Source organism: Cynocephalus volans, chromosome 11, assembly GCF_027409185.1.
Source record: "Cynocephalus volans isolate mCynVol1 chromosome 11, mCynVol1.pri, whole genome shotgun sequence".
Taxonomy (NCBI): Eukaryota; Metazoa; Chordata; class Mammalia; order Dermoptera; family Cynocephalidae; genus Cynocephalus; species Cynocephalus volans.
Window position 1 is genome coordinate 114,848,903 of NC_084470.1, and position 24,399 is coordinate 114,873,301.

Consider the following 24,399-nt stretch of genomic DNA (forward strand, 5'->3'; position numbering starts at 1 on the left):
AGGCGGAGCATGCTGCAACCTCCAAAGTCATTACTGGTCTGATAGCTCCTTGTTGGATACCAAGGGCCCATCAGCCAGAGCTGCTCTCCTAGGATCAGTAAAATGGAGTCACCATTTGGAAGAGGTGCAGCATAAAAACAGGAGTATAGTCTTGACAACTGCCAGACTTGGGCTGAAATTCTAACTCCAAATAGCTTACTGGATCAGGGGGAAATTATTTAACCACTCTGGGCCTCAGTTTCCTCAGCACTTAAATGAGATAATAATACACATAGTCTTTAGCATGTACTTGGCAGAAAAGATACTCAATAAATGGAAGTGATTATTATTATTTTATGCTGGCATTAGTAGTACCTGCAGAGACTGAGAGACCCTTATACCCAGGGCCTGGGGGAAAGAAAAGGGGAAAGGAATGCTATGGGATATATGGGCAAAGCTTCAGAGGGAGAAAAAAGGAAAGGTGTCTCTACAAATGCCATATTTTAGTCAAGGCTTTAACAATCTATACAATAACAAGAGGGAGGCACATGTCCAATATTGGTGGGTGGATTTGTATATTTCTTTGTTGGTTAGTTGGTTCATTCATTTGTTCATCCATTCATTTAGTTATTGAATGCTCATTTTGTACCAAGCTCTAAGAGAGATGATAAGGACAGAGAAGTGAATCAGGCAGACATGGCTCAGCACTTATGGAGCTTTTAGACAGCAGGGAAGATAGACAGTAAGCAGGTAAGTGGAAGTATAATGAGAGCTACAAAGAGATGATCAGTGTTCATTGGATTAAAAGACAAGGGGCTTCACCTAGACTAAAGAAATTAAAAAGAAACTATATGGAGTTAGGGTTCCACTATGGATTCAAAATTTCCCTCTAGAATTCTGAGCTAAGCACAGGCAGGGCAAGACCATTAAGTGACACTTAGTAAGAAGTAAATTACAACCAACAAAGTTTCTGGTGAGAAGCACCACAATAGGGAGGGCCTATGGCACACATTATGGTTTGCACGGACATCTGGTCTGGGATAGATTCTGTGTGTGAGCTCCTGATGCAGCTGTTCAAAGTCCCCATGCAGAGGATGAACTAACGTTTATTTCTATAAATCTGACATTTTAGAAGGTAGTTATTATTATGAGAGTTAAGAGAGGCAACCTGACTCTCCACTTACCAAAAGCAGGGGCTAAAATAAAAACCTCCATGACTAACTGGCAAAATTGAAAAGGACATGCTCAAAACTAAAGAGCAAATTTTTAAAAGTGGAAGGAGCACTTAATTAGGAAGAAGGAAGCACAAAAACATGGCAGATGAGTTAAAGACATTAGATTTGACTGGGACAGTAAAGAATGAAAAAGTAACTTGCAAGAAGGGTCTTTGAAGCCAGTTAGGAAACATTCTTCAACAGCCTTCTCATATTAGTGCATATGCTGCCAAAATGAAGACAAAATGCTCTTTGAAAACATAAGGCTAGCTGCTCACTAGAAAATGAATGGGCTACTGGGCACCTGTAGCAGGAGGGAGGGGAGATGAACTCAGTGGGATGTTCAGAAAGCAGGGAGACCCCACCAGTAATCTCCACTTGGGACTTTACTAAGGACCAAATGATAGAGGTTCCCACCACTGTGGTACATTTAGCCTTCCTAATGTTTCACAGGCAAGACTTGTCCACTCTATAGGTCAGTGACCATTTGAGCTGGAACAGACATTAAAGAGCACCTAGTCCCTGTTTCTGAAAGCTGTTGGGCAAGACACTAGCTCTGATACATGTTAATAGCTGTTTTATAATAGATAATATATACTTATAGGTATAATTCAAAAAAGTTCAGAGGCCGAATAGATGAGAAATGTTGGGCTAAACATCTGAGACATCAAGAAGCCAACTTGCTCACTTGGGGGTTGAACCCATGACCTGAGACTCATTCACACTACCCTATTTATTATGACTCAACCACACACATATAAGAAAATGTTCTTAAGGAATGCTACGCTCCAAAGGACTGCACTGGTCTCACACTCCTCTTAACCAGGCCAAGTTTTTTCTAATTTTTGGTAAAGACAGTAGGTAACAGCACATCAAGTAACTTGGTAAGAATTAAGATGAGTTACAACTTCCCTCTCCTTGTCCCACCTCCACGTCCGACTGTATCCTTCCCTCCAGCCATTCTGTCATAGGAGAAATCAGATCCGTGATGAGTTCAACAGTGCCATTCTTCACCAAACTTCACTGATGAACCCCCTGGGTCTCTGGTGCTACTTGAGGGGTCCAGACACAGATTTTGGAATTATCTTTCCAGGAGATTTCTAGGTGTTAAAATCCAGTCCCCTTCTCCCCTTTCAAAACTTTTAGCACCTGATGGGATCTCTGAGTCTCAGCAAAGCTGAGTTATAAATTTGATTATTATCATCATCATCTTCTTTGCCATTACCAGTACAAATGAAAGCAACACATATGTTTAGAACTCGCTATATCAAAGCACCTTTCTAAGGTACTATTATTGCCCCTATTTTATAAATGAATAAATTGGGGCCCAGAGAGGTCAGGTAACTGGCCCCAGGTCGCTAAGTAGAGCCAGGATTTGAACTCGAGTATTCTGACTGTGGAGTCCATGTTATTAGCTACCACTCTCTGCTGCCTCCATATGCTTATTCTGTGAGCCAAGCTATTACGGTTCCTCTTCTTTTTTGCTCTGCTACTTCCATTCCTATGGATAATCAGAAGGGAAGTAACACAGCTGTATACCTACTACATGTAAGGAAATATGCCCAGCCCTATCCCATCCTTTCCCATGGCTACCCTTTAGGGTAGGCAGTATAAATCCACAGAAGAGGAATAGTTGTACTTGATCAATGCCTAGCCCCCCTAGCTAGCAGGTGGCACAGCCTGAATGTGAAGATCTAGCTTTAAAGCCCATGTTCATTCCAGAACTTTATTGCTTCCTTAGAAATGGCCACATATAGCCTGACCACTACAGTTTAAGCCGACTGATACATAAATGAAGCATGAAGCTTTCATTATCTCCTATCTCCAGGATCATAATGGGTTCGCTATATGTTTCTTGATTTACTGAGGACAACACCTGAACATCCATGGAAGACTGCACAGGTCCCCAACATCATTCCCTGATCCTCTTGAGGAAAAAGGAGCTTGACTTTGATTTATATTTTGTTGTTCTGAAAGAACTATGGTCATGTCACTCACATCATCTCTCCCCTTTCCCCACCCCTAATTCCAACACTATGATTTTATTATCTTTTTTTGTTTGACAGTCTAAAAGATTATTTTAATTTCACAGAAGCTCACACTATGGAGGGATGACAAGGAAAACATGGGCTATGCAGAGATCATTTTAAAAACTTAGGCTATGATGATTCAATAGGGAAGCAGATGACATTTATAAGCACCTAGCTTTATGGTCTTTCTTCCATCTTACCAACCTTCTGCAAGAAAAGGCTTTCCAATGCCACTTATGAGCAGAGCTCTCTCCAAGCCTCCAATGCTTTGATCTTCTCTTCTCCAGAATAAAACGCTCTTTGGTTAAAGTGGGCTAGAAAAGTACACATAGTACTCAAGACGGTTCACTATGGCAACCTCAGTTTTAGAAAACAGGCGTTAGGAGACCCCTGCTTTGAAAGCACCAGTAACTATAGTTCCAGCTCCCTTCCAACCTGACTAGGTTGGGGCCCTAATCAAGCTAAGAAAAATCTGTCCTGAAACAAATTAATAGAAGCAAACACTGTGCAAAACATACTCAAATACACAACACTATTGGTTTTAAAAATAAAACCTTACACAGAGAATGAGAACCACCCTACCAATTTTGAACATGCCAGGCACTAACTGCTGTTAATTACCTAATTGCTTGTCTTCAGTACATCATTTAATTGTGGTACATTTCCTCTACTGTCCTAATGATCAGCAGGAAGACCAACCCTTAGCACCTGGGAAGTGAAACTTCATCTCCAGCTGGAAGAAGCAGAGCCCAAGTGAAACACTGACTAAAGAAATGGGTCTGGTTATAAACCATGGGGGACAAAACACGAACTCAGAAACTTCCAGACTGGAGGTGAAAGTAGGGTAGGACAGTGTGGAGGAGAAAGGGACAAATATGTATGGAGTGGTTTCTATAGGTGCTATGCCACTTTTTGTTTGTTTCTTTTCATGTGTGCGAGCTTCTCAATAAACCTAATTAGGATGGACTTGTATTAGCTCCTTTTTTACAGATAAAGAAACTGAAGCTTAGAATAGTTCAGTAACTTGCCCAAGGGTACACAGCTAGTCAGTAGTCAAATCAGTACTCAAACCTAGCTTTAGACCCAAAGCAGTGCTCTTTCTAGTAAGTTACTAACATCATGGCCATGTTAGCCTGCTGCCTGACTACAGTGAGGTGTGTCATGCCTCCCAAGCCCCCCAGCAGCATACTGTGTGCCTATCACTATGAGGGGAAACGTCTCTTGTCTTCCAACCTGTGCTATACTGTTTTACTGTACAAGTTTCTGAGCGTACTGGTGGTAGTGACGGATCATTGGAGATATTTAGGAGACAACCTGTGACACTCCTAAAAAGTCAACAGACTGGAAGAAAGCAGAAGCCAAAGAATGCCAACATGGGAAAAGCTGACAGCCACACTTCATGGAGTCCTACCACAGGACGTAATGCTGCTTAGCTGGAGGAAGACATAAGGTTTGGAATCTGCCACTTATTAGCTGGGTGACCTGGGAAAAGGGATTATCTTCTCCACGGGGTCCTAGTTTATTCCCTTGAGAAAAGATACGGTAATGTCATGAGTCTGTTCTGAGGATTTAATAAAGTGACATAAAACACATGCTGACATTCTGACATAGCCTGCCCAATATCTGAAGTTGCAATAATTTTACTATTAATTGTATGCAAAGCTCTGATTATAGACAGAAGAAAACTCAGCATCTGGAGGAAAAGGCCTGTAGAGCCTGGCACCCTCAAGAGCCAAGGGTTTGGGATGAGGAAAGCTCCACTCGCCCTTCTTTTCATAAATAGCCACAGGCCACCTTCCTCAGAAGAAACAAGGATGCTGTGCTTTCCTCTTGACTCCCTGGTGACTGACCTAAGATCTCAAAATAGCCTGATTTTTCCCTCCAAGAATGGAACTGGCCAAAACAGTGAGTGAGTGCTAACCTCTTCACTGGCAGGAGCTAAAGGAGAGCAAGGCCAGCAATGGGTTCCACTTTCCAGAGTAGCCGGTCCCTCCTTTGCTGAAAGAGATGCAGAGAAACCTGGGATAATATCCACCCCACAGAACATTCTGCAGAGTAAGATCCCTGTGTGAGAAAAGGTAGAGGAACTGTCTTCTTTTATTTTTCAAAAGGCACAAGATAATAAGGAGTAAGGAATCATTCAAGTAGACAAAACAAACTAACAATAACCCATAGCTTAACTGAGCACTTACTATGTGCTAGGTCCTGTGTGTGAAAGCTTTGCAAATATTATCTTATTTAATTCTTGCAATTTTCCTACAATGCAGAAATTTTTATCTCCCAATGTTACAAAATTACAGTAGCACTAAGTGGCAGAGGCAAGACCAGACCAAAGTCTTGTCTGGCTCAGAGCTCATAGGCAAGAAAAACTAAACATCAGATTACTGGATTGGCCTCCAGGTTCTGCCTCCTTCACCCTTGCCTATGACCTCATGTGACTTTGGAGGAAACAGAGGAAGGCAACAGGTCCCTTCCTGAGTTAGGTCCCAAGAGTAGAGTTGAGAGGTGGGTGGTGCTCATACACCTGGGTTTAGGGATAAAGGGATGAGGCTTAGAATACAGAAGCCAGAATAGGCCAGGAAGCTGTGAGAAGCAGGAAGGCTACTGGTCAAGGAGTCATTTCTGGCTCCAATTCTTTCATTAAACCCAGCTCTGTGATCTTTCTATAAAATGTCACATTTTTGAAATGAGGGTGGTGGGGAAATGGAGGTGAGACTGGATGGCTACTGAGGCACCCTCTAGCGCAGAGCTTTTGCTGTGTACTGGAGGAGGTCTACAGGATCAAACAACTCCCCAAACAGATGTCAAAGACACTGTGTTCTCAGGAATCTTAGCAAATAACACACTTGATTTTTCCAAGATAGAAACAGCCACAAGAGTATACTTCATTATGCCAGAAAAAAAAGCTACAAGAATAATTCATGCATGTAATGTTCTTGTCTTCTATGCCCTATGTAACTATGAATTAATTCTCAGAAGGACACAATGAGAAACTACAATAGTAATACCAAAAATGACAAGTCTCTTTTATTTCCAAAAAAAGAATGGCTATCTCTCTTTAGGCTCTCACTAAAATTCCTTGGGTCTGTACCAGACTCATAGGCACTTCGAGGTGGAAGAAAATTTGAAGGTCAACTAGTTTGCCTAAGTCCCTTTCACAATGTTTCCGAGCATGAGTGTCAGGGATGCCTAAATACCCTCAAGAACAACAAGCCTGATATCACTCAAAGCAGCCTATTTCATTCTTTGGAGAGGTCTGATCTTTTCAAAGGCCTTTCTTATACTGTGCCAAAACAAAATCTGTCTGTCTACAACTCTGATTCTTCCTCTGCATCTTGTGGCTGGGCAGACTCCTACACAACAGCTCTTCAAAATGTGGCCCCTGAGTCTTCTCTTCTTCAGAGTTATCAATCATACTGTACTTGTAAAAACAATCTGACCACTAAGGTGTTGTTGTTTTTGTTGTTCCCGTTTTTTTTTTTTTAAGACAGATTTACTTGACCCACAATTATTCCAGGATGACTGCTCCTCCAAAAGCCCAAAGTGCATATCTTTTCCAATCTAGATTATCAGCAAAACTGAAAGCTGATTATAATCAACTTGCTTTCACAGAAAGGAGAAATAAATCAAAAATAGGCTTTAAGAGAATCCGGTTGTCTAAAAACATCACCAGCAAGTGTTCCATGTTCCCAGCCAACAGATAAACCAGGAAAAACTATGAAAGCACACTTCTCCACTTCTGCCCATCTCCCACTGAAATTTAAATGGCCAAGTTCCAAACCACAGAACCATAAAAACCATCTAGCCACAACCTTGCATTTTATGATATGGAAAGTGAGGCCCAGAGATCCCATCTTCTGCTCCTTGCCATCCTCAAATGTTGATTAATTCTAGGTGTCCTGCACTCAGTTATGTCCTAAGGATACCAAGGCACCAAGCCCTTGCCCTCACAGGTCTCTGAGCAGAGAGACTCACGAGGCCATGCGATTTGAGGGATTTAAAATAGGTGGAAGCATATTGTTGGGGTAACCCAATGACATGCATTAGGAACCATGTACAAAGGACTTAGAAGACAAAAGGTTGTTTCCTTTCTCCAGACTTTGTTCAAATTGCCCTTCCAAGTGGAACACCTGCCCCTTCTACTTGGCAAACTCATCCTTCACACTCAGTTCAGGAATTGCCCCCTGACACTTTCTCCCTGCCTTCCCCTTCAGCTGCCCTTCTCCTTTAGGTTCCCGTAACACCTTGTATAAAACACAATCATTGTACTTAGCATCATGTACTGTAATTATCCTTCCTGTGTTGATCTTCTCTATTAGACTTTAAGTTCCTGGAGATAGGAAACTGAGTATATTCAATTTTATATACCTATCTAGTTCAGTTGGCACAGTAGGGGGTTTGATGAATAAATGAATAGTCATTTCAATCGAGTCTTAAGGGTTAACAGGAGTTTGTCACACACAGAAAGAGAAAAAAGAATTGCAGTCTGAGGAGGAACAGTGCTCTGAAAGAGTGTGGCGTGCTTCAAGAACTGTGTCAAATTTTCGTGGTGGCAGTTCAGGGTGGCAGGAGTGGGCGTGGGTAGGAGGGGTTTTGAGGTCAGGGGTTGGGGTTAAGTTTGGACTAGATGTGGACAACTGCATAAGCCATGTTGAAGTGTATGACATTCCCTTATAGTCAGGTGGGAAAGTGACATGATGGAATTAATTTTTAAGGTGGTCAGTCAAGTGGTCATAAGAAGGAAGCACAGCACTAAGGGCAGACATAAGGAAGGGAGGTGAGTTTTGAGCCCACTACATGATCCAGCCAGGGCGTGGGGATGTCTATAATGAGGGGCTTTGTATTCTGAGAATTCTGTGAGGGCCCCAATGATGCAAGCCAAGTATGGACTCATATTTGTCAGATTATATGGAACTGACAGGATCTGATGAGTAATGCAAGGCATAGGAGAGGAAGAAGCAACGTTAACACCGATGCCAGGGCTTCTAACTTGGAACCCCAGAGCAAATCGGACAATGTAAATAGAGACAGTGACCATGAGACAAGAAACAGGTTGGGGGAAAGATTATGAGGTCATTTGGGGAAACATTCCTATGACAACCTTTTCAGTTGATTCCTCCAGGTCCAGAGCTACCTTGTTACTATTTTAACCAAAAGAGATAGATGAAGTGCAAGAAAATCAGTCATGAAAACCTAAAGAGTACAAGAGAAATATTTTAATCCTCAGAGACAGATGGAGCAATTCTGATGATTTCAGGGTGAAAGAAACAACTTCAGATGAGAAATCTTCTGGTTCTTAAACTACTAATCATTTCTCAACCAGTTAAGTTGGCAATTGTATACAAAATATTCTCTAGACAATCAAAGTCCAGGTCTTATTTTCTGGACACAACTAAATCATTTTCGTATCTTTTAAAAAATTAACTTTACCAGCTGGATGGCTAATGGCCTTACACCACTCAGTGGGTCACAAGTCACCAAGGAGAATTCAGTTTATATTAATTAAGTGGCCCCACACAGACATGTTAGTGCTATGAACCTCATGTTTTACTTATCTTTTCAAAATGCTAGAAGGTCTAGATATTGCTGGGAAAGAAGCCCACAGACACACACGTGAACAAATTCCTTCTGCACCAAAATTGATCTATCTTCTAATCTAGCAAGATACCCTCTCTCTTCTATTTTACAGCAAAAGCTCCACAGAGCAAAAAACGAACAGATCTCTTTAGAACCAATTGCTCAACATAAATAAACAGCAAAGGGACTTTCCTGGACCCAGTGATTATACAAAGTGCACAGGGACTGTTTCATGTAGAAAAGAACTGAGACTGTCAGCTCACCCTCTTCCTCAAGTTGTAGGTGAGAATCAGGTTCCGGGAGAAGGAGTGGGAGAAGGCTGTGTAGAATTCCAGCACTTTCTGCAAGGCATCCCGTTTGATCACATGCAGGTCACAGTAGGTCAAGGCCCTAACGTTGGCACAGGACTGGGCAAGCGTGGCTTCCTTCCAGAACACATCTCCAAACACGTCTCCTTTCCCTAAGGAGAGAATGTTGTCATGAGGAAAGTGTCAGCTAGGAGGGAGCTGGCTTCCCTCTGCTCCCCAGAATTGGTGTCTATTTGGCATGCTGCAACTTGGGCTCAGAAAAGGCAAAAAAGATTTTAATTTGAACCTTAACAACATGCAATTTAAGAAACTTGAAAATAGCACATAACACATGTCAAAGTTTAACCAATAGCTTTGGGATCATTAATGTCACCTCCTTGAAGGGTTATCCTAATCATCCTTTCCAAAATAGAACCCCCCATTGTTATTCTTTATCACACCCCCTTTTTTCCATAGCATTAATCATAACCTGTAATTATGCTATTTGTTTGTTTTACTGATTTTCTGTATGTAGAGCTCATGTGTCTTATTTCTCCACGTAATGCAGGACCTGCCACACAGCAGGAACTTAATATTTGCAGGCAGAAGGGAAGTGAGGAAAGAATGTGGACTGTGGGTCTACATTAGTGTGACAAACTGAGACGTGAATATTTAGGCTGATAAATGGGGAGGGTGGACTCTACATTGGGAAACTGAAAGATAGGAGAGGTCTCTCCTGTCTGGGATGATCTACATAAAGGAAGTCAGGCAAGTATGGGGTTTATCTCCTCCCATACTCTGTCCACTACCCTAAGGTTTACATTTGAGTGATGCCTCCTTCCTCATCCTCTCTCCCACACCTCCTCCCAGAGTATGTTCCTCACCCTTGCCAAATGCCCTCCTGGTTGTATAAAAATATGAGCCCTATATATTTAGCATCTCCAAGATCCTCTATCACTTGTATTCCACAAGAGTACCTTTAATAACTCAATAGAGTAATGCTATGGACTGAATACTTGTGTCCCACAAAATTTATATGTTGAAATTCTAACCCCTTATGCAATGGTATTAGGATGTGGAGACTTTGGGAGGTAATTAAATCATGAGGGTAGAGTCCTCATAACTGGAACATGTTTTTTAGTGCCCCTATAAATGAGACCCTAAAGAGGTCTCTTGTGCTCTTTCTGCCATGTGAGGATACAGTGATAACTAGGTAGTCTGCAACCCGGAAGAGGTCCCTCACCAGAACCTGACCATGCTGGCACCCTGATCATGAATTTCCAGCCTCCAGACTGTCAGAAATGAATTTCTATTGTTTATAAGCCACCCAGTCAATGGTATTTTGTTATAGCAGTCCAAACTAAGACAAGTCTTTTTTTTTTTTTTTTTTTTTTTTGGTGACCGGTAAGGGGAGCGCAACCCTTGGCGTGGTGTCGCCCGCACCGCGCTCAGCCAGTGAGCGCACCGGCCATCCCTATATAGGATCCGAACCCGCTTCGGGAGCGCCGCTGCCCTCCCAGCACCACACTCTCCTGAGTGAGCCAGGGGGCCAGCCCCAAACTAAGACAAGTCTAATCCCACATAGCCGTATTCTGGGTCATAGTTCTATCAATCCCCTCTAAACATTGGCTTTTCACACCTAGGGATATTCTACTTTTCCCAGAGGTCAATATTTTAACATATGTCTAATGCAAAGCCTAATTCATTTCTGGCACAGTCTCTGGTTATAAACAGCTTAAAATGTTGTTTATCTTGCCTTTAAATTTTCATCCCAAGTAAACACAAATTTGAAGCCCCAGGGAGCCAGAGAGGAGTGTGCAAGGGGAAGGAAAAAAATGCTACAAAGGGTGAATGTATTCAAGGGAGATGTCATTCTATGCACGCATCAGCCAAGCTCCACAGCTGGACTCCAGATACATGTAGCTCAATGTGATTAACAAGGCAGCTGTATTCCTGATTATGGTTAAGGAAGTGATTATACTTTCAAGCACACAGACAGAACTTGACTTTTTCCCAAGCACCAAAAAGTGTCCACTCTATTTAAGATACTCCATGGGCACAGCCTTCTCTAATAAGCACCGAAAATGTGAGCTGAAAAAGAAATGTACTAGATACATTACTACTCTATGTGTTGGTGGTTCTAATTTATGAAGATGGTTTTACTGATTCAATGTAAATAGGATCATGCTTGGGGTAGCTTCTAGGTAAATATGTCTTTAAAACTGTGCTATTTAGATTCCCTTACCAAGTTTTTTTTTTCTTCAAACATCTGTAATATGGGTGGTCTAATTTAAGTCCGGGGTCAGTGGATGGGTCAGTTTCTGTCTATGGGGTGCTAACTAGTTTCCATGGAAACAGGCTCATTCAGTGTGTGCTACCTGGTACTAAGTTCTAACCAACAAGGCTGGCCAATTCATTTGTACATATTAAGCATTCTATCACCTCCCTACACTGCCCACAATGACTCACGTGCCCTTCATATTTATGTAATTTTGTTCCTCTAGAGATGGCTCTTCCTCTGAAATAGTATGGTAGATACTTAAAAAATGGACTCCATTCACTCCTTTCCCCACTGTATGCCTATGCTGCAACTCACATCAAGAGGTGAAACCTAATTCCCTTCCCCTTGAATCTGGGCTAAACTTAATCACTTGCCTTGACCAAAAGAATGTGGCAGAAGTGATGTTCTGGGATTTTGAGACAAGTCATAAGAAACCTGCAGCTTCTGCCTAGGTCTCTTAGCACATTCATTCTTGGGGCTTTCCCTCTTTGGAACCCAACCAACATGTGAGAAGCATCAGCCACATGAGGGGTAAGTGCTCTGGCCCACAGCCCAGGTGAGCTCACAGCTGACAGTCAGCCTCAACTGCCAGTCATGTCAATGAACCATCTTGGTTGTCCAACCCAGACCAGTCTTCAGATAACTGCGGACCTAGCCAACACCTGACTGCAAACACATGTGGGAAGCCCAGGTAATACTCAACCAGCTGAGCTAAACAATGCATGGAATGATGAAAGACAATAATAAATCTCTTAAACCACTAAATTAAGGGGTGGTTTGCTACACAGCAGTAGATAACCAGAATATACAGAATCATGAAACTCTAGGCTGAGAGGTTCACGAGAAATTACCTAATAAGTTACCTAATATTCCAGTAGAACATCACAAACCATCCCAGCTCTGAGCTGGTACCATAGCATCCTGCCCTGAAAGAGCAAAAAGCAGCTCTAATAGGGGCAGATTTTCCTGGGTAAGTATTTTGAAAATCAGTGAGAAAATGTAGAAAATACAAAACCTGCAGTCTCTTATTAGGATGACACATGGTATAACTAAGCCAGAACTATTGAGAGCAGAAGCCCATTGGTAATATTGCCTGATTCTTATTAAAATTACCTCATTTAAATAAGGCCCAATTTATGAGCATTATACTTCTCAAACAAAGTTGGGAGTAGTTTTTCTACTATTGAGAGCAGAAGCCCATTGGTAATATTGCCTGATTCTTATTAAAATTACCTCATTTAAATAAGGCCCAATTTATGAGCATTATACTTCTCAAACAAAGTTGGGAGTAGTTTTTCTAATTATAAAAGAACCCATAAAGTAAAATAATAGCTCCTCATGTGCATTTAACATATGAATTTGCCTGTAAAAAATCAGTTTATAAACAACTCTTCAGGGGCATACCTATTGCATAAAACAAAAGGCAACCATATTGTGGTTGGAATACACTATAAAATATGAGTGAATAAGTGCATCTTTAGAAATGACAACATTCCCATTGTAAAAAGTTTTCCAGTCAAAGGTTTTGACAGAAATAATAAATGGAGTTCCTACTATACAAGTTTTTCATGGTAAGATAATCATGATTAATCTGTAGGGTCTAAGAGTCTCAGTGTTGTTGTACATGGGTTTGATTTTCAACCCAAATTGAAAATCATACTATCTTACTTCCTGTCCAGGTAGCATCTCTTGTATAACCTATCTGTTAGTGAGATTTGAAAATGCAGTGTCAGAAGACCTGTGAGATTCAAAACAAACCCAAGACTATTCTGGCAAATGAGAAATGTTTTTATGACACATATAACCTGGGAAAACCGTCAAAGGGAAGGATACAGAGCATTTGGCAGGCTGCTTGTAAGTAATGACTTCCCAGGTCAGGGTTGCAAATCAGAAGCCAGGACAAACCCTACACCCACATATGTCTCTTCTTCATTAGTGACAAATGATTACTCACTCAAGAACAAAAGGTACCCCAATGTACACAGCAATCACACTACTCGAGGCAATCAGCTTATTGATTTATTTATTACACTGAGGTGCCAGGTGCAGAATGTTAAAACCTAATGTTTCAAGTTTCTAAAATACTAACATTATAAGTAGATGTTCCGAGCTGGAAAAAAAAGAGAAAAGAGAAAGTAAGGAAAGGCAGTCTAATTAAAACTCCAGGCAAACTTCCCTGTAATAATTGATCCTCCTCCCCCCCCACCCCCAACTATATGCAGCTGTCTTTACTGAACCTCCACTTTCGCAGTGGATATAAACAGCCCTATGGGATACAAACGTAGGACTGAAGAACATTCTCAAAACATAGGTGGGAGGTGGGACACAGGGCTGAGGTGGCACAGGGATGGAAAGGGACGATGTCTGCAAGGGGCATAGCACAGGAAAAAACCAAGACTTTGCAGGCAATTTGGTTTAATGAAGGGCAAAGGCTGGAAAACCCACTTGAGGAGACTGAAGCAGGGTGGTGGGAGATGGGTGGGGTTCAAGGGTGTTACCAGGGTGAGGTTAAGAGGTGCTGAATCTGGGGACCTGGAAGGATCAAACAGCCTTCCCAAATGTTATTCACTAGCTATTTAAAGCTTTGGATCCACTATTCTGTTGGAGGATCCTGAGTGGGTTGCTGAGAGAGGTGCCAGAAAACAGGGTGCAGTGAGGGCTGCCCTCTCAGCCCACCCCACCTCCTTTATTCCTCCTCCCTGGGGCATCAGGAAGTCCTTTGCCCTCAAGCCATTTCAGGACAAGAGAGGCCTTTTTACTCATTTTATCAGGATGGTGAAATGCGACTGCAGGGCTCTGGGCATAGCTGAGAGAGGCTCTGAGGAAAAGGCATTCTCTCTCCTGGCCCTAGAAAGAATTCTGTCTGTGAGACACAGAAAGGGCGCTGGATTAATGTTTCCAGGCAAGCCCTGAGCAGAATGCGTGCACACTCACTGAACTACTCAGTAGGACAATGACAAGGACACAGCCAGTTCTCCAACCACCTGGATTCATCATATATACCATACATGTTAAATCCAGGTCCTCTCTTCAGTTCTCAGAGACATGTCTAAGATACAAAGAAAATATGAGCAAATCTCCTCCTCCCCAGTACTGCCCCCAGCACGCTTTCCAAGAACTTGATCATCCATGCTTTCAATAGGAGTTTCAGGGTCATACTGGCTGCAAACCCAAGTCCATGCCATTGGGGCTTGTACTGCCCCCTGCTGGCCTCTGCCCCTCTCCGCCCTCCAGTCACACTGAAATTCTTAGAGACCCTCCGAGTTTGGCCCTCCTCTCGTGTTAGCGCTTTCCCAGCCCCACCTCAGCTACTCCATCTTGCTCCTTGGCCTGAATACTCCTGCTCATCCTTCAAAATATGTCCATACCTCTCCAATCCGTCAACCAGAGCAGCTCCCCATTATTCATGCCTTCTTCCCTCTATGTTTCCCTCTGGAAACACCGATCATAATTGCTGCATCCCTGGCCCTCTCTCTGGCACATGGCAGGTGCTCAATGGTTGTTGAATGCATAAAGAAACAAATGGCACTGGGCATCTTACTAAACCTCTCCCAGCCTCAATTTACTCAGCTATAAAATGTGGATAACAATATCAACTTGCTATGGTCTGAATCTTTGGGTCAGAGCTCCCTCACCCCTTCCGCCATGTGAGGACACAGTCAGAAGGCACCAACCTGAACCAGAAAGTGGGCCCTCACCAGACACTGAATCTGCTGGGCTCTTGATCTTGTACTTCTCAGACTCCAGAACTGTTAGAAATAAATTTTGTTGCTTATAAGCCACTCAGCCTATGGTATTTTGTTATAGCAGCTTAAATTGACTAAGATACCACTTCACAGGGCTTTCATGTACATTTACATGAAAGAATGTGAACAAAGAACTTACCACTGTGCTTGGAACATAATAGGCGTTCAATAAACAGTAGCCACCATAAAGAAGAATCCTCCCAAAGGCCCTGCGAAGCAAATTCCACAGGGATTATCAGCCCCATTTTAAAGAGAGAAAGTGGGTTCTGGAGAGGTTAAATGTCACCTGTGACTGCCATGTGGCTTCCATAGTGAAGAGGTTACACAGTGCTGCCAGTGGGCTGTCCTTTGCATCCCCTCCCTCAAGCAGCCCTCCTCTTCAATCACTACGCAGCAAGACCTGCCTTGGGTGGGCACCATGTAGGTGATGGAAATAAGGATAAATTGGAAATGGGATTTTGACCTATGGAGTTATCGCCTAGGCTTCCAGCTGTTCCTCCAAATCAGTTCTGTCCCCTTATGGTAATGGAACCCTTGACTTTTAGTTGGGCACAAAGACAACCAGAATAAAGTTGACATTGCAGGTAGGCGTGTCCATTTGTCCAAGTTCTGGTGAAGGAGAGGTGTGCAGAAAGGATGTGTGTGTGATTTTGGTCATGTCCTTAAAGGGAAGGAACATGGTCTGCTCTTCCCCTTCCCCCCTTCCTCCTGGCAGGAATGGTCATGTGAGCTATCTTAGACCAGGAGGCTGAGGGCAACACCCATTTAGGTGAAGCAGCATGCTAGAAGAAGATTGGGTGCCCAATACCATGAAGTTGCCACACCCGCCCTCTAACACATGGACTGCTACCTCAGAGAATAAGCTTCCCTCTTGTCTAAGCTCCTATTATTTGGGGTTTTTGTTGGAGCAGCTGAACAGCATCCTAGCCAATTCATAAGTTCACAGTCCAGTGGGGCAGTACAATATGTTGAGCTCTATGGGGAAGGGATATACACAAGTTGCTTCCTTCACCTGCTCCAGGAAAAAGAACTGTCTGGAGGACTAAGCAGGAACATGATGACAGAGACTCTGGCAGCACATTCCAAGTGAAAGTTCCAGTGACTTGAGCTAAACACCTTGGCAATTTCCACCCACTTCCCAGTCCAGCCCTGACTGTGGACCAAAGAGCAAGGATTGCTGAGGACTCACTGCGTGCCACGCTCAGGTACTGGCCAGGGACTCTGCTCTAAGCAGCCACTATGTGTACCACCCCAAAGATGCTAAAGTCCAGCCTCTCAAGTTTATTTTGGAATACTTAATAACTCTCCCACTAAATTTAGGGCTTCTTCCCTTGGATTGTCTGAGACCATGGGGGAGAGTAGGTAAATAAAGTTTTGACATGTTATGAATATTCCGTTCTCTTATCTGTAGTGAAACTGCAAAGCCCTTTTCTTATCCTTACTACATAAATAAATGCTACGGGCAGTCTGTGACCTCTATTTCATCTGCTGCAGTTTACAGATGAGAGAATGTACATCAAAGACAGACAGACACGGTGGAAATCTCATCAACGTGCCTCCCTGTCTGAGTCATGGAAATACACTAATGGGAATATAGCCTTAGCTCTAAGTGCCAGGTCTTATCTGATTGTGTTGTGATATCAAGTACTTAGCCAACATGTTTTATTGGATTTCTTATGCCAATAAAGAAAGCGGGGACTGGTCATGTTGAGGGGACCTTGGCTCCAGAGACAGGGCTACATTTCACCTTGCTTCTCAAAGGGGCATCTGGTTCTTGAAAAGTTTGTTCTCATTTTAGGTTTTGGGGGAGTGCTCAGAGTTGTTCAAGAAGCATTTGTTTTCTTTTGAGATTGGTACCAAAGACAGCAACGGTTATGCTCTCCTGCAAACCGTCTCTATATTAGAGATGGGATGCTGGGTGCGTCAACCACAAATCTGGTCAATGAAACCCACATAAGAACCTATAAGATCATATGGTGGGTCCCTCATGAACTGCACCTGACTCTGTCTCTCCCAGGCATCTATTAGGTTGAAAGCTCCCAAAGGTGGAGGTATGTCTCACCATCTCTCTGCAAACAATTCAATTCAGTTCAACAACTTGGCCTTACCTATTATGGATAGGCAGTGCTCCAGAGATTCACAGAGATGAAACAGAAGAGACAAAACTTACCTATGTGCATAACAATGAAGTATAAAACAACAACAAAATATATAATGCCAATATATGGTTGGGCTAGGTAGAACTATGGAGCTGGCTTCTATGGTGAGGCAGGAAAATTTAGATACACATGAAAGAGATGATTATTCAAACAGCAGGGGGAAAAGCTGGATGACTAGGAATGAAGAAAACTGGTTTGGCCTATTTTCATTTTCCTTTTTCAGCTAAACTTCTTGGTAGTCTAATTTACATTGTCTCTATGTTCTTACTGTTAAGGGAAAATAATTTCTCCTTACTCCTGGTATTTCCTTCCATGGGAAGGCGGCTCCAGTTACATTTTGCTGTGAACCTCTCTCGTCCCTTCATCTGATTGATGAGTTTGGCAGGAGAACCTGCTTGTGCTTAGGCCAGCCCCTGGCTCTCTCCTTAGGAGCTACCTGCCTTCAGGAAGCATGTTCTCTCTGTCTCTCAATGCTATATATTTCTGGGGCAGACTCACATAGGAGTAGATGTGTAGTGGTCAGCACCATAAGGTGGGTTCAATTCTGGGGCTCAATATTGGGAAGAATTCTTGGACACAAATATAAAGCACATTCTCTAATATTAGGTCTATCTGGGGAAAAAAAGGTGAGTTCTGACCTGTACCTATCTTATTTATTGTCTTTCTTTTGGTTCACAACTCTGGGGAGATCTATGCAGTCTATTAAGTACTCCTGAATCCAACACTCACCCCTCTTCATTTCTCAAGCTACTCCCATCTTGCTCCTCACCCATACTCCTCTAATGCTGCTTTAACCATCATCAATAATAATGTATCTGGGGCTGGCCCCATGGCTTACTCGGGAGGGGAGAGTGTGGCGCTGGGAGCGCCGAGGCCGTGGGTTCGGATCCTATATAGGGATGGCTGGTGCACGTGGTGCGGACCACACTGCGCTGAGGGTTGCAATCCCCTTACCGGTCAGAAAAAAATAAAATAAATAAATAAAATAATAATAATAATAATAATAATAATAATAATGTATCTGAAAGATACTTTTTAGTCCTCAACATAGCACAGCTCTTTGACTCTAGTATATATTTAAGTTGTTTAGCATTTTTTATCTCTGAAATCAGAATGTATCTTACAGTTCAGTTGGCAACACTGTTTCTTAGTGGGCCATAAAATATTTGTGTGTCTTACAATCCACAGTGTCTTCTACGATAATTCTATAGCACTTGAAACGCCCATTATACCACCACCACTCCTCGGCTTCTGTGACATCCTGCTTTCCTGGTCTCTCCCCTTCCCCTGGCAGTCCAACTATGGCTCCTACACATGTCCCACATTAACTGATATTCCTCAGGGCTCTTCTCTAGACCTTGTTGCTTCTTACCCTCTCTCTCTCCTTGGGTGTTCTCAGTCTCTCCCCTGGCCTCAATCTCTCTTCTGAGTCCAAGATCTCCCACTGGACATTTTCACTCAGCTCAAACCCAGAGATCTAAAAATGGAACTGGTCTTTCTCCCAGCTAAGCCTGCCCATCCTCCAGGGTTGCCCATCCCAGTGAAGCCATCCAAGCCATTCTGGATTCCTCCCTCTCACTCCTATTCATATCCAATAAATGATCAAGCTCTGATCATTTTATCTATCAAATATCTCCTGGATCTGTCTACTTCCCCCCATTTCCACAGCTGATTAGTTAGTTCAGGCCACCCTCATGACTCAGCATCTCTCTTGCTGGTCTCCTTGCCTCTAATCTTGGCTCTCTCTAATCCATTCTCCAAACAGCTGCTGGATGATTTTTTTAAACACAAATGAAATCTTCACTGACTCCCCACTGCTATCTGTCCACATTCTTTAATGAGGCTCAAGGCCTTGCTCATTTCATTCCACCTACTTGAGAATGCTGTGCCCCAGGTATATAGATCTACTTTTCATTCCCAGGTGTGTCTCCCAAGCCATTACAGATGCTGTCCCCTCTGCCTGAAACACTCACTCTCTAATCTCCCCTCACAATCCCTCACAGCTACTGCTCCACCTGGTGGAATTCAGCTCAGACATCACCTCTGTGAGGAAGTCTTCCTTGACTTCTCATGGCTGGGCTGGATTAGATGTCTGTCATGTAAGCTCCCACAGCATCCTGTTCTTACTCCTATTACAGCTCTTGGCACTATATTACGAAATGCATATTTACTTGTCTATCTCCTTGCTGAGAGGGTCAGCTCTATGAGAGGTGTGTCTGTTGGTTCATTTTTGTAACTCCAACCCCTAGCATTACAGGGGTACTTCAAAAAGTTCATGGAAAAATTAAAAGATAATATGAATCTTTCCATGAACTTTTTGAGAACCCCTAATATATGGAATGAACAAATCAATACATCAATGAAAAGATGGGTTTGAGTGGAACAATGTAAGATGGGCCTGGATATAGAAGACTTAGAAAGCCTTAGGCTAGATGACCAAATTTTAAAAGAAATAAAGATAACACACATTAGAAATTATCCTATGATACAAATGCTCTCCTTAAAGATCTTAAGTTTCACCTAACTATGGGTCACCAGCTTCCTGTGGGGACCATGTCGAGCAGGAGTAAACAAGGCTGGAGTCTCTTATCTGAATGTGGCTCACTCACACATGGTTCAGTTAAAGCAAGGCTGGGGAACATCGTGACAATTTTCCTTCTGTTCTTCACAACTGCAATTAGATAAAATTAAATTAGCTGAATGTCTCTACACCAAGCAAACATCACAAATCTTCCACTGAAAGCAGGTGGATGATTTTTCAAGATTGCTATAGATAAGAATTAAAAATTGACCTTATTTTTTCTCCTCTGGTCATTTATAAAAGAATGTAATTGCATAGTAGAAAATAATTAAAATATACTGAAAAAAAGAAAATAAAAATTACTCTTAAGGCCACCATCCAGAAAATTTGAGTTAACATTTTGGTACACTTTCCAGCTTTCTTGTACTCATATATACATTTTTATGTAGTTGTAGTCACTACATATAAAGTTATATATCCTGCTTTTATCCTCACTTAAAATTATATTTGAAAGATTTTACATGTCAATAAAACTTCATATCATCATAATGACTGCCTTCCTTTACCACAATTTATGATTCAACCAATCTTTCTGTCTGAACACTAAAATCATAAGAATTTCCTTTAGAAAGATCCATCAAATCTCCTGACTGCCAGTGTCTTCAGAGACTGTAAACCGATTTTTTAAATTTCTTAAGCAAAAAGAGAATTAAGAAAGAGAACCTGGTCTCTCCCTCCACCCTCTCTCAATCAAATAATGTGTGCCTTACCTGATACAAGCGTTTTTGTGCTTCTGAAGTTCTAGATTATTCATACTATCGCTCCTCCCTAGGAGTGTGGATTTAATGTAATTGCCTTGGTTGATGGGACAGCTATAGGAATACTAGTGTTTGGTTGGAGTGTTTAGAGAGACACTAAACATAGCCTCCTCCCCTTGTGCTGAACATGAGCAAACAACATTGTCACATGGCCAGCAGCAATAACACTCACCCAGCAACTTCACTAAGTCCCTAGAGCAACACGGAGCAACACCACAGTGACAGCAGCACAGTGGCCCCCACCTGAGAATCTGGGAAGCATCGCTGTGAAGGATTTAGCTTCTCCACCTCTAAAATAATGAGGGTTTATATCGAGTTGCTGTTTTAAGCCTTTGTTAGATAAGCCATTCTGTCTTCATTGTCTGTCCATCCTCCTTTTCAAGAACTGTTTCAGGGAGGGGTCGGGTAGTACATACAAAAATAAATATTTTTTTGTGTGATTGGATCAGTAAATAACAACAACAACAAAATGCTGTCAAGATATCTATTTAAAAAATAAAATGTCGTCCTTCAAAATTATATCTTAATACTCAAAAAATATGCTAAACATGAAAGAATGCTGACTTTCTCAACATCTACCTGAAAATTTAAAGTTTTTTTCACATTGTAAAAGTAACATGTTCTTTTAAAGAAGACATGAAAGACAGATGAATATAAAAAAGAAAATTAAAATTTCCTATAGCCTCACAAACAAAAGATATTCATTACAACAGCTTGATGAAGATGACTATGGGCTTTTATCCATGAATGTTCTTCCTCCACAAAACTGAAACCAAATTGCATTTAAAAATTATATCTTACTTGGGCTGGCCCCGTGGTTCACTCGGGAGAGTGCGGCGCTGGTAGCGCCGAGGCCGCAGGTTCGGATCCTATATAGGGATGGCCGGTGTGCTCACTGGCTGAGCGTGGTGCAGCCGACACCAAGCCGAGGGTTGCGATCCCCTTACCAGTCAAAAAATTAAAAAAATAAAAAATAAAAAATTATATCTTACTTACTTTACTTATAGGAATTTCTAATATTATTTAAAATTCCTTGTGAGCATTTTGAATGGCTACATTCCTATTTCTTTTCAAATGCTCTGAAACACTCGGTCATTTAGAAAAACATTCATATATTTTCTCTGCGTCTGTCTTTGTTTTTTCCTATTTCACTTTCTTTCCTTGAATCCTCAAGCTTTGTCTTGAGCCCTGGCTTCTGTTCCCAGTTCCAGACCCACCTTTCTGAGTAACCACTGGACCCTCCACTTGGACACCCTATTGGCCATTAAATGCAACAAGTCAAACTGAAGCTCATCATTTCCTCTCTCACCACCTCTTCCTCCCGACTTAACCTTCTATTGCGGATGCCTCCCTTATCCCACTCAGCTGGACATCAGAATCACTTCTCACCTCCCTCTGTTTGCTCCCCCCATCATATTATTTACAACCTTACAGATTCTCCTTTGTGATGTTTCATCCACCTGTTCCTCCCAACTACAGTTAGCAGATTTAGCAAATAAAAGTACAGGATACCAGAACAGGCAAGTGCTGTGCCACAGGACCACCAGCCCAGGCCAGTCCCCACCACCCACAGAAGCCCAAGAGCCAAGTCGCTGGGCCCACAGGCCCTGAGCCAGCCGCATTGGTACAGGCAGGTGCCATGCTGCAGGACCCCCCAGCCCAAGGCCAGTCCCCGCAGCCAAGAGAGGCCCAAGAGCCGTTGGGCCCATAGGCCCTGAACTAGCTGCACTGAATTGGCAGTCCCTGTGGGATCCAGGCAAGACACCAGGGTGGAATGAGTGGACCGTGAAACCCCCTGCCACAATGACTAAACACCAAAGGAAAGACACCAGAAATATGAAAAACCAAGAAAGTATGACACCACCAAAGGAAAATAATAACTCTCAAGTTCTAGATCCAAAAGAACAGGAAGTCATTGAAATGACTGCAAGGAATTTTGAGCAACATTCTAAGGAAACTAAATGAGATACAAGAAAACTCAGTTAGATAACACAATGAAATGAGAAAAAATATACAGGACCTGAAAGAAGAAATGTGCAAAGAAATCAATGTCCTGAAAAAAAATGTAGCAGAGCTTGTGGGGCTGAAGGATTCACTCAATGAAATAAAAAACACAACAGAGAGTCTAACCAGCAGGTTAGATCAAGCAGAAAAGAGAATTTCTGATCTTGAAGACAGGCTGTTTGAATTAACACAGGTGGACTAAAAAAAAGAAAAAACAATTTTAAAAATTGCAGAAAATCTAAGACAGATAATAGACAACCTTAAGCACTCAAATATCCGAATCATGGGTATTCCAGAAGGGGAGGAAAAAGGAAATGGCATTGAAAACATATTCAGTGAAATAACAGAAAACCTCCCAGGTACAGGCAAAGTCACAGACCTTCAGATTCAGGAGGCCCAAAGACCCCCCAAACATATTCAACCCAAAAATGTCCTCTCCAAGACGCGTTATGGTCAAACTGGCAAAACTCAAAGACAAAGAGAGAATCTTAAAAGCTGCAATAGAGAAGCAGTAAGTCACCTAAAATGGAGTCCCAATCAGACTAACATCAGACTTTTCATCAGAAACCCTAAAAGCCAGAAAAGAAAGGGATGATATATTCAAAATACTAAAGAACAAAAAGTGTCAGCCAAGAATACTTTACCCAGAAAGGCTGTCCTTCTGAAATGAAGGAAAAATAGTACATTTCTCAAACAAACAAAAACTGCACGAATACACTACTGCATGACCAGCCGTACAAGAAATTCTCAAGGGAGTAATGGGTTTGATGCCTGAAAAACAAACATCTCTGCCATGAATACTCAAGAAAGAACAAAACCTACCAATAAAACAAAAATGCTAATAATAAAGAGAAAAAATAGTTTATCTACCACCCCAAGAAACCAAAAAACACAGAAGACAAACAGTAAATCAGGAAAAAAGGAACAAAAGATACTCAACACCTCCAATCAAAAATCAATAAAATGCTAGAAGTAAATCAACACCTTTCAATAATAACTCTAAAGGTAAAAGGATTAAATTCCCCACTCAGAAGACACAGACTGACTGACTGGATTAAAAAATGGACCCAACAATATGCTGCCTTCAAGAGACTCACCTCACCTGTAAAGACCCACATAGACTAAGAGTGAAAGGATGGAGAAAGATATGCCATGAAAATACAAATGAAAAACGAGCTGGAGTAGCTATTCTTATATCAGATAAAATAGACTTTAAACCAAAAACCATAAAAAGGGATAAAGAAGGCCACTATATAATGATAAAACTATCTATCCATCAAGAAGACATAACAATCATAAATATATATGCACCCAACATCAGAGTAGCCAGATTTATAAAGCAAACACTATTAGATCTAAAGAAGGAGATAGATACTAACACCATAATAACAGGGGACCTGAACACCCCACTCTCAACATTGGACAGATCATCTAGGCAAAAAATCAATAGAGAAACACAACAACTAAACAACGCTTTAAACCAATTGGACTTCACAGATATCTACAGAACATTCCATCCAACAACCTCAGAATATGCATTCTTCTCATCAGCACATGGAACATTCTCCAGGATAGACCACATGTTAGGTCACAAAGCAAGTCTCAACAAATTCAAAAAAACTGGAATTATTCCATGTATTTTTTTAGATCACAATGGGTTAAAATTAGAAATCAATAGCAAACAAAACTTTGAAAACTACACAAACACATGGAAATTAAACAACATTCTACTTAATGACATATGGGTCCAAGAAGAAATTAAACAGGAAATCAAAAAATTTAC

At 41.8% G+C, this 24,399-nt stretch overlaps 1 protein-coding gene across 2 annotated transcripts in view; it reads right to left on the reverse strand.

Moving 5' to 3' along the window:
• Positions 1–24,399, reverse strand: part of KCNH1 (potassium voltage-gated channel subfamily H member 1) — a 424,549-nt gene that overhangs the window by 70,351 nt on the left and 329,799 nt on the right. For both annotated transcript variants that reach the window (XM_063114370.1, XM_063114369.1), the window contains exon 10: positions 9,064–9,260. In XM_063114370.1, the coding sequence (XP_062970440.1) occupies positions 9,064–9,260 (197 nt within the window). The remainder of the gene's footprint in view (positions 1–9,063; positions 9,261–24,399) is intronic.